A 15,181-nucleotide genomic window follows, 5' to 3' on the forward strand; every position below is an offset into this window, starting at 1 on the left:
TTTGCAGGCTACCGTTCATTGAAGATATATAGGTCGCCTTAGGCTGTCGATTTTCCATTCCTGGTTGAGTGGTTGTCTCCTTGACATATTCCCGATTTCCATTCTTTTTATACCTTGGATTTGTAATCTCTTGATTTTTTTTAGCCTTTGTAATATACTAAATGATTGTACCATAGATTTAATGAACTGAACACAAAACCAATAAATACCAAACACAAAACTGAAGGAAAAACTTAACACTTTAATATTTCAAAAGAAAAAACAAAAGAAGTAGATCACAACATGTGATTTTGACTAGAAATGAAGGAAAATATTGTAATGTCTAAAACATAGTCTTCCAAGCAATGCAAGACAATGGCGGAACACAAACATTTTTTTTAACGTTTTCTTTATCTGTTGGTTTTTTTACTAGTGAGCGGGAAATATTGTCTGTTTGAACTTTGTTTTGTTTTTCTGGTCTACCACATTTTAAAACTGCTCGAGCTTTCCTCTTCTCTACTTTTTTCTTGGTTTTTTTTTGTGTTTTTCTTACAATCCCCTTTTTGTCTAGCTGAAACACCAGACCTTTCAGTGATTTTTTCTTCATAATTATATGTTCAACTTCATTATATTAAATAGTTAAGTTTAGCTAAGATGATTGTCACGTAGCTTTTACCTATGTTTTATTAATATCATTTTATACTCGTTCATGTATACATATATTATGGTGTAATTTACATTATAGAACTATTACTATTGACGCTGAATATCTCTAGGGATCATTTGTTGTCACTGTTCAAACCTGATATTCTCTGAAACATAACAAAAATAATGCAAAAAGATGTTTGAGTATGTATTTACGTATGATTTTTTTTCAGGTATTCCTTGCTTGCTATAACATACGGAAATGGAGGACATTTTAATTGTAACATGAAAATTCAAGGATCTTGTTATCTCTATGATGGTCTAAGGGAGTACCATAGTGCAGGAACTGGCCTACAGAAACTATGCTCACCAAAAACCAAGACAAGGCTATAGACAAAATTATGTTTTATATTACCGTAATAAAATATAAAATGCTTTATAATATGCATTTTTCCTATAAGCATACGCTGGGATATTGCTCTTGCAGAGATCAAAAAGCATACATTTCAGGAAATTAAAAAAAGATTAGTTTCGCAAAAAAAAAAAAAAAAAAAAATATTTGCTGAAAGTGTAAACAAAAATTTCCAATTTTATTTTGGTCTGAAAAAAAATATTATAAAATTAGGAAATCCCGACCCCCCACCACCATAAGAAAATGGTTCGTGCCTAACTAGAAATACTTCAGCAGATCATCATCAAGATCGACGCGAAATATGTTTTCATGCTAAAGAATGAAGTCAACACCAGCAAACGGACCAGAGCGGATAAACTAGAAAAGGGGGTATACACACCAAAAAAATACGGAAAAACACAATAACAATGCAAACGAACAAGAAGTCACCGAATAAAAACTGTTACCCACTTCGTTAGGGGAAAACAATCATGCGAGCTGTTGGCCAGTACTCCAGCTAAGAATCATGCTAAATGTGATTCATTATTGGAAAGCCTACTTGTTTTTGATATTATTATAGTAAACAGAAATTAGCATGTGGCTTTTTTATATAACCTCTGTTCATAGGAGATAAATCACAAGGAATGTACTATAAAAATCAAAATTAAGGGAGATAATTCTGTAGATGACACTGGAATATAATAAAAATTAATTTTCATTGTAAATTATCACTAAAGAACAGACAGATTTGAATGAAGGATTTTACATTTTATCATGCATATAGACCCATAAAACAATTTAATAACAAAAACCAAAAATGTGTAACCTTTTTGGGTGTATCACATATAACAGACTTTGCATGATTCTTACAAAGACTGCTACTTAAGTGTTGATATTTTTAAGTATAATCATAGATCTGTCCTGTAATTAAAGGTCTCTGGTTTGATGTAAATCATGTTACGTTTTCTAGTCAGGGTTTTAATTCTTATTGTGCTAGTCCAATTGCAGTTGTTGTGTCGACAATAAAATATGTTAAAACCAAATTAAACAGAAGCCGATGTATCTCTTGTAGTTGCACACTAAATCAAGTAGAATGTTATTCCTTATTCCTCAATAAATAGATCGTTAATCTATCTTTAATTGCCTGCAAAATTGGGGAAAATTGTAGAAATCTTAATAAAATGTGTTCACTTTCATGGTAAAATGCCTAAGCCGAAGCAATGGTTTTAACATTTTCAGACTTACTGTTTATTGAAATTAATGAAACAGAACTTCATACCCTTTGCTGAAGGTGATCATTTTGACAGACACCTTTGTTTTGTTTTTAAAGTGGCAAATTTGCTATAATTGTCGAAAAAATTAACAATTGAACAGAAAAACTCAGGATCAAGCTGTAGTATACTAGATCTTTTCACGTTCATTAGTGTGACGGGATGATTATACAATTGTAATGTTATTTTTGTATATTCCTTTTTACATGCTCTATTGGTCAGCTAATTGCGACCCTTGACCGGTTTATTCCTCGAATGCCAACATCCTTTGATCTAACGACAATTTATCTGTAACATTTTGTTGGCGTTCAAGGAATAGGTGTTAGTGGTTATCACAACGAAAGTGCATGCTTATGAAAACATCCATACTAATTAACAGATAGGTAAATTACAGGTGGCTTATTTCAGTTCATATATTTCAGATAGTTATTCCAATTGTTAATTTTTTTTTTGGCTGTTTCTACTTGAACATTTCTTCACAAAATCAGATATGTACATATATAGCACAATAGATGTTTGAATTAGTTTTGTAGTCCAATAATTTGAATATTTCAATCTATCATTCTACTTTATGTAGGAATACTAGTACTAGTTACTAAGCATGAGGTTTTTGTTCAATTTAATAAAATATTTGTAATTGCTACACAATAAATGTATTCATATTAATTAGTTGAAACGTTTACAATTTTATTATATTTTTTATAAATTTTTGATAATTCAATTTTATCATATTCTTACATATTTTTAAAATTCTGCTTTTTTTTCATATAAAAAAGATATAAAATGTTCCATTATCAACTTCAATAATTAATCTCAACAGTTAAATACTAATAAAAACATTTTAATTGTTATAAAAAAATCCTATTGTTTTAACATAAATATCTATTCAAATATTTTTGTTGGAATTCAAGGAATAGGTAACATATAAAATGTTGGCATTCGAGGAAGACACTCCTTGGGTGATACCCATGTTTTGACAAAGCGCGGCTTTTACTCGGAAGTCATGATTTCGGAGTCGTAAAACCATCTGATGTCAATCAAAGGGATTGTATATTATTAATGCCTTTGATGTATATGGCTTCCACGATTGGCTACGTTTAAAACTTAAAACAAAACAAGATTACGAAAATGTTAAAATGAAATTTTGAATCATCAGTATTGTGTGGATGTGTAGTTCTAGTAGTGATGAAAGCGCTGATCCCGTTGTAAATAATTAATCTTTTTTGGAAATAAAGAAAGAACAAATTACTATCAGCGGATTATCAAGTTTTTAAAATACCTATAAATATCTCATGACTTCCTAGGTTCAACGCCATCGGCGTTTTGATCACTTAAGCACTCAAACCAGTCATGGATGAAAACCTTTGATCTGGAAACTACAAACAACTGGACACAGTAAACAAATCCAGGTAAATAACCTGTAAGTCCAATATTGTGTTAATGATAATGTGAAGGACACTACCCTAAACAAACGGTAAGCTGTTTGCTTTCTACTTCAAATATCACGCATGCAATAAAAAGTTGCATTAAATGCCCCCGCTCTTAATCAAAGTCTGTATTTGCATTGTGAAGAAATGGGCATGATTGGTGCTACGCGCTCTACGTCGTTCTTCGCTAGATTACGTAATAATAACTTGTTATTATTTAAGTTGTTCTGTGTCATGTAGTAGGACAACGCAGTTTAAGTTAATGGAAGAAATTGTTATCTTCATGACTCCTTAAAATATCTATGGATATTAATTAACCATGCAACAAGTTTTGTTATATGTCGTTTTGTTTTGTAGAATCAGTATCATGTCAGTATACGCAGCATTTGCTGCAGTGTCTCTGGCTGTAGCAGCGTACTTTGGTCATCAGCTATGGAGAACACAGACCGACGGACCAACGATGGCCGATTTGGTAGAGAGAAGTCTTAAAAACAATGATGAGTACGTCAATCATACCAGACATTTTAGCAAAAAGCAGGTTATTAAGGTAATGCATGTGTATAGCTTTATACTTAAAAAAATCAACAAACAAATAATAAAAAACAGAAGGTTCCGTTTGGTCTATCGTAGGAGAACACGGCGACTCCCCTTTCATGTTCCAAGGCGATGCCTGATAACAGTAAGACTGCTTAATTATGCATATGTAAATGTCTTTATTAGTAGAAATATGTATGTAAACCATAAATATCTGTTTCCTTCTGGCCCATGATTTGGAAACTATGATATCCTAAATCTATTATTTTTTAGAAGTTGGTTAAAAAATGGGTTAAAAGACGAAATGACTTAGGATATGTATGTTGTTTTATAAACATGACTCTTATTTCTTCTTTCTTCAGGTTACAGAAAATATATACGTTGCAATAGGGTTTGCGTTAGGGAACTCCATCATGGTGATAGCACCAGAAGGTCTGATAATTGTAGATGTGACGGAGAGTGTAACGGCGGCTAAAGAAATCCGCCATGAGTTCAGAAAGATCACAGATAAACCAATCAGAGCTATTGTGTACACTCATCATCATACTGATCATGTCGGCGGAGCACAGGTCGGTATTACATGTAATTTTAGAGGGTTCATTTTATTAAAAATTGACTAACCGTGTGCCCCTTTCGATGTAATTTATGAGTTGTAAGCATATGAGCATCATCCCACTGCAAAATATGCAGCCCGACTAGTAAATAAAGACGAATAGTACTCGGATTGCATGTTTGATAGTAGGAGAAAGCACCTCTGTATTGTAAATTGCTGATCGATGACTTAGTTTTTTTTCTAATTTGACCCTATCAACATAGATGACCGGCTTAGTGGTCGTTTTGACTCTAAAAGTAAGTAGGATAATATTGGATACTATAAGAAAAGTTCTAAGTAACTACCATGTTTACATATAACCAAGCGACCTTAAAATGTTTGGGTTATTTTTTTACGCATCCTGACCAGGTCTGTTTTTTGCAAGATATTTTTTCTTGTGACTTTCGGTATCCTGAACATCTGTTAAATTTACACCATAATCAAAATATTCGTCGATACTTCTTATCATTTGTATTGTAGGGTTTTCTTGAAGATGGTGTCACCATGCCTGAAATATGGGCTCATTACCAGTTGCCAGCTGAAGTTTCTAGTTTCTTTCTGACTTCATATGGCGCCAAGGTTAGACGGTCAGCTAGACAGTTTGGGACAGATATACCAGAATCCAGACGGATCAATTCTGGTCTTGGTATAGCACTGCGCTATGATTCTCATGGGTTTCTTCCACCTTCAAAGCTAGCAATAGAAAAAGAGACGTATGCCAAAATTGCAGGTATACCCTTTTCCATATCGCCGCATAATACATTTTTTTTCATTTCTAAGTTTGTTAAAAATAAGTATGCTTTTTTCAGTTCTTTTTGGTTTAGGTGTCTCTTTTAATTTCACTAATGGATCGAAATGAATAAGGTGAAAAATTACTGTCCTGACAAAACCAAAAACGTCGTTCAGTAGTTTATGGGACCATTTTAATATATAGGCAACTAAGCAGGCACTTTTAATATTTTGCAATGAAACAGACAGCTTCAGTCTAAGATATACCTAGTCTGCATATGTGTTTTAATGAAATTTAGATGATTTTTTTGTACTTAGGTTTAGACTTATTTATCCACCATATCCCAGGAGAGACCTCAGATCAGATTGGAGTTTGGATTCCACAATGGAAAGCGTATCTAAGTGGCGACGATGTTTACCGAGCTTACCCGAACATATACACCATACGTGGTGCACCGGCAAGAAATCCTATAGATTGGTACACATCGGTGGAGAAGATTATCAATCTGGAACCTGAATATCTCATCCCAAGTCATTTCCAACCAATCACGGGAAAAGGTAATATCCAGAATATACTAATACCTTACAGAGATGGAATACAATTCGTTCATGATCAGGCTTTGAGATACATTAACAAAGGAATGACGCCTGACGAAGTCGCTAAGTTAGTACAATTACCAAAAAGACTGGCAGAACACCCATACTTACGAGAATTATACGGCACTGTACCATGGTCTGTAAAGGGAGTGTTTCAGCTCTACCTTGGTTGGTTCAGTGGTGATCCAGTTGATCTTTTCCCCTTGTCAACACCAGAGAAGGCGTCTCGTATTGTATCTCTAGCTGGCGGAGTCAGGAAAGCTATGTCTGAGGCAGTCAAAGCTTGGAATAACAATGACATACAGTGGGCGCTAGAACTTTCATCGTATGTTCTTATCGTAGATAAAAGCAATAGTGATGCCAAAAAGTTAAAGATTGATGCTTTAGAGGTCCTGGCGAGTAGACAGATTAACTCTATTGCCAGGAATTACTACCTCACGTCCTCTTTAGAGGTAGAGGGGGTCGTCGATTTTTCGAGAGAATCTCTAAAAAAGGGAGAATGGAAAATAATTTCGAAGCTGCCAATCAAAGATTTGTTTAATATTTTCAGCACCATGTATAAACCTGAAATAGAAGCCTGTGATGTCATGGAAGGAATGGTTCAGTTTGTACTAACAGAATCGAATACTTTCATCGGGTTAAAAATCCGAAATAGTGTTGCGATTATACTAGATGATGGAAAACCCAGGGATGCTGACGTGACTGTCAGAGCAACCACCGATCAACTTCGTAAAGCTTTTATGGTCAGACTTGAAGGTACAGGTGACTTTATCAAAGAACTTAAAGTAGAAAGCAGTCTTAATAAGTTTAAGAACTTCATGAACTGTTTTGAGGAAGATTTTCAGCTATTGTGAAACATTGCGTAGATAATTTGCAGCTATATTGATTGCTTTGTACATCCTAGATATAATAAGAAACTCTGCTCTAAACTATTATCTACTCACTGTCACATATCATAGTACTTTTTAAGTCGCTAATATTGTTAGCGACTTCTTGCACTCGTAATTTTAGGTCTTTACATTCGCAAATGTTTTGCATAATTATATATTACTACTCCACATTAAGCTGATGATCGGTGCGGTGTTTATACGTACCGTCATAGCTTCGTAGTTCTTATACGAGATTAAAATGTACCTCTTAAATATCATATACATATGTTCTACATGTGATTTTTTTTTTGCATGTATGAGAAGGGGATTTTTACATTAAAAGATGAAATGATCGGTTAACATCGAGCATTACCCAGTTTCCAATTCAGACACGGGGGCTCGTTACAATTGACTATACTGGTCATATACATATATCAGGACCCCGATATATATATAACATTGCTAATTGTTTAATCTGGTTCTGGGTAACCAGTTGCTTTGATTGAAAACACTCGGGTCATCACGGTTGCGAAAGAGTAACCATATCGAGGGAACCAAGATTCTAGCGCAAGTCACCCGATTTTAGAGCATATTGCATTCATGCAATTTCGGATGTTGAAAGTAACCAAAATCAGTGCTGCAGAATATTTTACGATTAGCGCCTTTGCAGACTTCAGTCTTTCGTCATAAACAGTAGGCATTCGCTTATTTTTTTCTAATATATGCTTTGTTCACTAGGCCGTAGATTCAAGCTCATTACAGTGCGATTTGAATTTGAATAATTTTTTTTAATGTGCAATATACATTTGTATGAACCTTTCAACGAGGCCAGTGTTTTGATTTGTTAATTTACTCTGCACTGAACTACGTTAGAATGAAGATGTGATACTTAAAGATAGAAGACATCACATCATAAGGTCAACGAATGTTATCATGAACTTGTCAATAGAAATGATTATATCCGATATTCCCGTCCTTAACATGATTCCAGATTCAATTTTTTTCCCGTGTTTTCCTAACATGGCGAGAGAATTTTAAAAAAAAAGAAGCTGGCGATAAGCCTACTATAATGTAGTACTGGTACTTTTTCATATTGTTGTTTTGTTGTGTGGATCCCGGGTTTATTTCTACATTATGCATACTCGGTGAGAGATGGACGACTAGATATTGATGCGGTCAGGTATTTGAACCCTGCCCATATACCAATACGGGAAACTGCAAAAGTATTTCCTAATTATATACTTTATGGTAACCTCCAATGTGGTCAATGCTCTGTTATGAACAGCATCTTGTTTCATGTTAATGATGTAAGGTAAAATACATATATAAATTTACAATTCGTGGACGTATAATAATCGTGAACAGATCGGTAACGAAAGGAAGAAGTTAAGAATCGTGAAAGAACTTCTTGTTAAATTTTTCAGAAATTTTCGACAATTTCGATGTATTATGTTCAAATAATTCTACGTTCATGAATTTGATGCATCCCATCTACCCCTGTGGTATAAAAGACACTACAGACACAGAAGTCAGCATCTAATCTTGACCTACACTTACAGATCGATAGTAAAGGAACTATACGACAATACGCGATGATTTATCATTCCGTATTGTCAAGTTTCCTTTTGTCTGTGATAACATCCCTTCAGCATTTGCGTATGGGATTTTCATATCATAACTAATACGTTATGCCAGAGCTTGTAACCACGTACACTATTTGTACCGTGCCCGACTTCTTACAATTAGGCCTCTGAAGCAGGGTTACGTTGCTAAAAGATTGTAGTCATCACTACAAAAGTTTCGTTGTCGTAATTACGAACTCGTGGATTGTTACGGTGTATCCATCTTCACCATGAGAACCAATTTGTTAAACGTGTCACAGTTTTCCTTTCCTCTTCCATCTATCGTGTACTTGACATTTTATGAGCAGTTCGGCGGGTGTTTCTAGAAATGTACTACTCTACCGGTTCACCAGGTCCAGGCTCCCAGTTTTTGGTGGAGTTCATTTTCTTTTGTTTCTTTGTACGTGCTATTTTGATTACTTCATGTTCTTTGTTGTGTGTGTCTATTTTCCCTGTCTTATCATTATCCTTAGATTATGATCTTTTGATGTCTGCTCGAATATTGGTTCCATCGATACTCTTTCAGCAATAATTGCAATTAGAAAAAAAAACAACAAATCAATGATATCTGTTAAAACTATTACCACTTGTGATGCACCTTTTTTTAAATAAACTTTTATTCGAAAACTCAGAGCAACACTTTGCATGACATATATTTTTACATATTGATATGCATATTACAACAATAAATACAACATATTCAATGTTATTAGTAAAATAATTAATAGATAGTAAACTATATTTGGATAAAATTGGGAAAATGTTATGTGTCTTTTATATTATGCTATGATATATAAGGCGAAATGATTTTGAAAACATTACTCAAAGGAAAAACCCCAAGGATTCGGTAAAGGTAATCGGAGAGGAAAAAAATGAGTGCTGTTAGATCCTACATTCAGTGACTGAATGGAACAACTAACAGGTCTAATTTTAATTAAAATGTGTTAATTGACTTTTTTCCAACCTACTTCTACATATCATTACTGTCTAGCATGCATTTTTAATTTACAATCAGCCCCAATTAGCTTTTGCTTGACTTTAATGCTGAAAATGTAACGTCCATTTGCCAACCATTTGTGACTACATGTATGTAGATTTATTTTTACATAATCCCAATGTTGCTTATAAATATTCACTTGTACTTGATATGTAATATTACTGAATAAAATACTGCTTATACTTAAAGTAGGCAACAAGGCCATTTAAAAGTATTTGTCTTCGAATCTTTTTTGCTTCCATCCAACTGAAACAAATTATTTTTGTGAATACAAATGGCATCGAAAGAAAGCCAAGATATTCTTCTTCACTATTAGGCTATAAAAAGTTGCTAACCTGTTGAATAAAAATGGTATAAATTTCACAATTTTACCCCACCCCTTACAAATTGACTCATCAGACCAAACAGATTTATGTGGCTAATATATGCTAAAAGTGAATAAAAATGCATGATTATGATACATCTGGGTTTAATAAAAATGTTTGAAATGTAGAAAATTCCTTATTCATGTAACAAATATTTGTGTCTACAAAACCTGAAAAAGGCAATTTTTTTTAGATTTTTTCAATTTTGCAATGAAATGATTTATATTTTTTTGGTTATGCCACCAAATGTGCTTATTTTTTTCTAACAGTGATCACAAAACATATACATGTATATTCTGATGACATTATATATTTCATCACTTATTTTTAATAACGATAACATTACAATTTCGACATAACTAGTTCTTAATCTGCACCATGAAAACTGATTTATTGAACGGGTCATAGTTTACCTTTCCTCGTTTGTCTACCCCGGATTTGACTTTTTATGAGCAACTCGGCAGGTGTTTCTAGAAAAGCAGAGGACGCTTACCCTACAGGTGCACCTGTTCCATGCTCCCAGTTTTTAGTGGAGTCCGAGTTTCACATTTGCTTTTGTTACTTTGTATGTATGATTTTAGTTACTTTATGTTCTTTGTTTAGACTTGCTACAAGTCTCTCTGTAATGTATTTTTATTTGATTAAATATCATTACTGTCAAATATTCATTCACTATCCAACTGCTGATCTCTGTACAGCAGTTGGATAGTGAATGAATATTTGAAAGTAATAATATTTAATCATATAAAATATATATTACAGAGAGACTTGTGACAAGTCTAGTTCTTTGTTGTGTGTGTCTGTTTTCCATGTCTGGTCTATGTCACTGGATTACATTCTTTTGATTACCGCTATAACCTTGGTTCCCTTGATTATTCTTACAAATATTCACGCCAATTTTATCCAAATCCTTTATCAAAGGCTTTTAGCATATTTCTTTGTAGCTAACAATTTGAAATTTTATAATTTATCATTAGGTACTTGATATTTTTCGGTTATTATGAATATTATTATGAATTTTGTACATTTAAAAAAATCGTTAGACTAGAATTTCTACGTTGGTTAAAAGATTTCAAAGCAAATAATTGAGAAAACATGCTTAAATATAATTCTGTGCAAGGATCGGGCAATGACTGGCACATCATTTTTCTCATTTGGTCTTTTTACCGCAAAGATATTCAATACTTCTGGAAAACAATTGAAAAGCAAGTTAAATTTATCTTGAAGCATCTCTTACTTAGATATTTTTACTGCTTATATAGAGAAAATGTGTGGGAAAATTATCCCGCCATTTTTCCACAGTACATTTCAACTAAATTTGACTTATCAATATCTTAAAAGGCAAACTTAACAAATACTCTGACAATAATTTCTGGAGGTAATGAGGTATAAATATCTGGATAATGCAATAAAATCGCTGTATCTTGATGTGCCACATCTTTTATACATTTTGCCTGATTCCTTGACAGAGAAGTACTTATAATCACCAGGTTCCAATTAAAAGCATCTGCCATGGATTTTGAATACTTAAGTCATAAAAACACATCTAAGAATAGGGCACTTCCCATAACTAGTGAAACTGTTTGTATCAATCTGCTGCGACTAAAAAGTCATTTATCTTTATTAATTATAATGAAACATCTCAAAATCAATCAGTTTCCTTCTTAAAACCTTTACCACATACAACTCAAACCCTTTTCTTTTGACACAAGTATTTTCCTTTTTTAATGTGACATATTAAAAAATATATCCTTGAAATTAGTTTGTTTTCTTCTACTGAAACATATGGAAGTGCATAAGGGTCATAAATTACGATTATTTTTTGGTACATGTTGACTTATCTCATGTTGATAAGAAAGTTTTAAATGTATTATCTTACATTAAATAAATTGACATATTCAATTGAAATTTACAAAAAGCACATATGTAATCTGACTTATATCGTTTAATTCATCCTTTTACTGAGGAATATTCTGACATAAATTAAGTCACAATAAAGAAATTGATGACTCTTTTGATAAGGAATTTAATATTTGTTTATGTTAATATAACATAGTTAATATACCATTTTGTTTCAGATAAGACGATTAATCTAAATAGAAATAGAGATTAAGGGTACAATCGTTAAAAAAATATGTCGACTTCTGCGAAATATTTAGATATAGACATAATTTTTAATTGCCTAAAATAACCTGACATCATAAGATTAAATATATTTATGAAATAAACGTAAGACAACATCGAACACGTATTAACATGTAGAGTCGCATGAAGTGGGTACATGTAAGCTGCGAAACGAAATAAAATACCGAAACAATTCGAGACATGACAATACAAGATAAAAAAAGAGAAAAAAATAATTGAAAGAATACACTTAACTATAGTTTGCACTTAAAAGCCGTTTTGATAAATTTTGTGCCTATATAAATACACTCGAGTGAATGATAACAGGATATGGAGTAAGGAATTATTTTGATGGGAAAAAAACTTTGATGAATTTAGCTATTGTAGATGTAGAACTCTGTTTTAAACTTATATTTTTAGTCGTAATTTAGAACTTTCGACGGATTAGAGTAAATTCAGAATTGTGCCGTAAGTTATGACCTTTCCCATGCAGTTGCGGATCCAGGGGTAAAATTGACGTGACAAAGAATGGTAAATAATATCCCAGCATCCCCTTTTTCTGAGGAAACCCGGCTGGGACCCCTCCTTTTAAAAGTGTCTGAATCCGCCCCTGCCGTGTCCAGTTTATCTCTCGCTAATTAAGAAATTAGATATTTCTGTACAGTGGAACTCCCCTAAACCGGCCCCTCTGAAAACCGGAATCCTCCGAAAACCGATCATTTAGTTTTGGTCCGGAATTTTCCCCTATATAATTAAGTAAAAATTTCCTCCCTAAACCGGCCCCTCTGAATTCCGAACATCGGCTGCAAAATTCGGTCCCAAAACCCATTTCTTGGTAAAAATTAACCTCCGAAAACCGGTGAAAAGTTTGCCGACAAGTAAAATCAATGAGCCGTGTAACATGTTGTAAACATGTCAATCACGGTAAGATCAATAAATCAGTACTTCAAAAGGCTAACACCGATCTTGATTGGCATTAACAAGGAGTGACACTCTTTTATTCATTAATTATCACAGATAATGAGGGCAATAACCATGATCCTATATGTAATTAACTTTTTAACAAATGTTAAATTTAAAAATTGTTTTGATAACCACATTTTCAAACGATTCTGTAAAAACAGAAAATGAAAACTTCAAAATATGTTGTGCCGACCGCTTGTGTTCTATTAAAAACAGAAAATGAAAACTTCAAAATAGGTTGTGCCGACCGCTTGTGTTCTATTGTAAAATGAGTAAATGAAATTAAAGTTATGGCTTGAAAATGGTTTTCCTTAAATAGCCGGTGTTACAATTTTCAAATCATTCTGAAATTTGCATTGCTTCTGGTTTAATCTAAAATTACTGCTAAAATGTCAAAACCGCCGGCTAAACGTCGTCGTATTGAATTAACGCTAGAAGACAAAATTAATTTAATCAAAGAATCTGAAAGTTTTCCAAAACCATCTCAGAAATCGTTAAGTGAAAAATTCGGTGTAGGAAAAACGACCGTTTCCGATATTTTAAAGAGAAAATCAGAATATCTTGCAAATTATGATAACAATGACAATTTGAAGAAATTTAGATTTGGTAACAAAAGTAAACATGACAATTTGAACGATCTGATGTGGGACTGGTTCCGTCAAGCTCGAGACAAGGCTATTCCGATTTCCGGGCCTATTTTGCAAAGCAAAGCCTTAGAATTTGCCAGTCAGTTAGACATTTCCGATTTCAAAGCCTCAAACGGGTGGTTAGAAAAATTTAAGAGTCGCCATGCTATTAAAGCGTTTACCGTCAAGATAAGTTCAGTTGCGCTCGTTAACCGTGAAACCTTAATCGAATTTGATCAGAACATTCCGATTGAAGATGACAGTGACGAGTGGGAAAAGAATCTTGTGGAAACACATTCATCGGTAGCAACAAATGATAATGCAAGCGAGTCCGAAGATGATTCAGCAGAAATTGATACATCTGAACCCGAATTGACATTAGATGAGATAACAGCGTTCAGTAAACGTTTAATGAAATTTGCAACTGTAAAAGACGACAATTTTCTCAGTGTTGCGCAAGAACTCAACTCTAAAAGTGAAACCGCAATTCTTCAAAGGTGTTTGAAAAAGAAACAGGTATCAGTTGTAGACTTTTTTAAAGTGTAATTTGTTAGACTGATGATTAAATGTACAATTAACTGTAAAACTTGTTTTCAATTTTATTAGTGCTTTATTTATGAGAATCTTTATCTATGTTATTAAATGTCACTGAATAAATATGATTGTACATGTATAGGTTTTTTTTTTATGGAGTGCAATTGAAAAGTGAACGTATATATGAAGTAAATGTACAAGGGACATAGTATTCTTTATCTATATCTTGAACTCAGACTGACCCTGTTGTCTGCAACAATAAGAAAGAGAAGGGTAAAATACTGTCTATATGGATTCATTGTCATACCTTGGTATTTAGTCGGGTTTTTGGTTTAGAGACATTTGTTTCTTTAGTTTCTCAGTCACATCTTCATCTTTTAGTATTTTTAGTCAACAAAGGCATCGGTGACTAGTTTACCTTAAAAACTTTACACAGATCAAAGACAATGTCAATAAACTACGCCACGCATCACTAAACTGTCAACAATATAAAAATACTGAACAGTACGATTACTCTTTAATTAAAAACAACAATACAACTTTTACGTTTATTCTTGATTTGAACACAAACATACACAAATACCTATCAAAGAATGTGTGTAGAAACATACAAACAGTGCAATCTGATAATCATCAATAGGATCGGATCGATCACAAGATCAATAACATTGTACTTCCGGTATCCATATACGGAACGGATACGAAAATTTCCGGAACCTCCGAAAACCGGCACCTCTGAAAACCGGCCGATTTCTTTGGTCCCATGGGCAGCCGGTTTTCAGAGGCTCCACTGTATTACACTTATTGCACCCCATTTAAATCCATCTTTCTGTTTTTACTTAAAACAAAAATCAAATTCATTTGGTGTTGTAAATCATTAAGCTGTCCATGAATGGCACAGGGTAAATTTTATCTC

At 33.3% G+C, this 15,181-nt stretch overlaps 1 protein-coding gene across 1 annotated transcript; it reads left to right on the forward strand.

Annotated features, from left to right (window-relative positions):
* Window positions 1–3,292: 3,292 nt before the first annotated feature.
* On the forward strand, window positions 3,293–9,931 carry LOC148616152 (uncharacterized). Its single transcript, XM_088582885.1, has 5 exons — window positions 3,293–3,695; window positions 4,071–4,260; window positions 4,610–4,816; window positions 5,320–5,569; window positions 5,887–9,931. Exons 2-5 carry the CDS (start codon window positions 4,081–4,083, stop codon window positions 7,017–7,019), a joined length of 1,770 nt encoding a protein of 589 aa, XP_088439011.1. The 5' UTR covers window positions 3,293–3,695; window positions 4,071–4,080; the 3' UTR covers window positions 7,020–9,931.
* The last annotated feature ends 5,250 nt before the right edge of the window (window positions 9,932–15,181 follow it).

This window comes from Perna viridis, chromosome 5, assembly GCF_037379345.1.
Source record: "Perna viridis isolate PV_CMFRI_1.1 ecotype Kerala chromosome 5, ASM3737934v1, whole genome shotgun sequence".
NCBI lineage: Eukaryota > Metazoa > Mollusca > Bivalvia > Mytilida > Mytilidae > Perna > Perna viridis.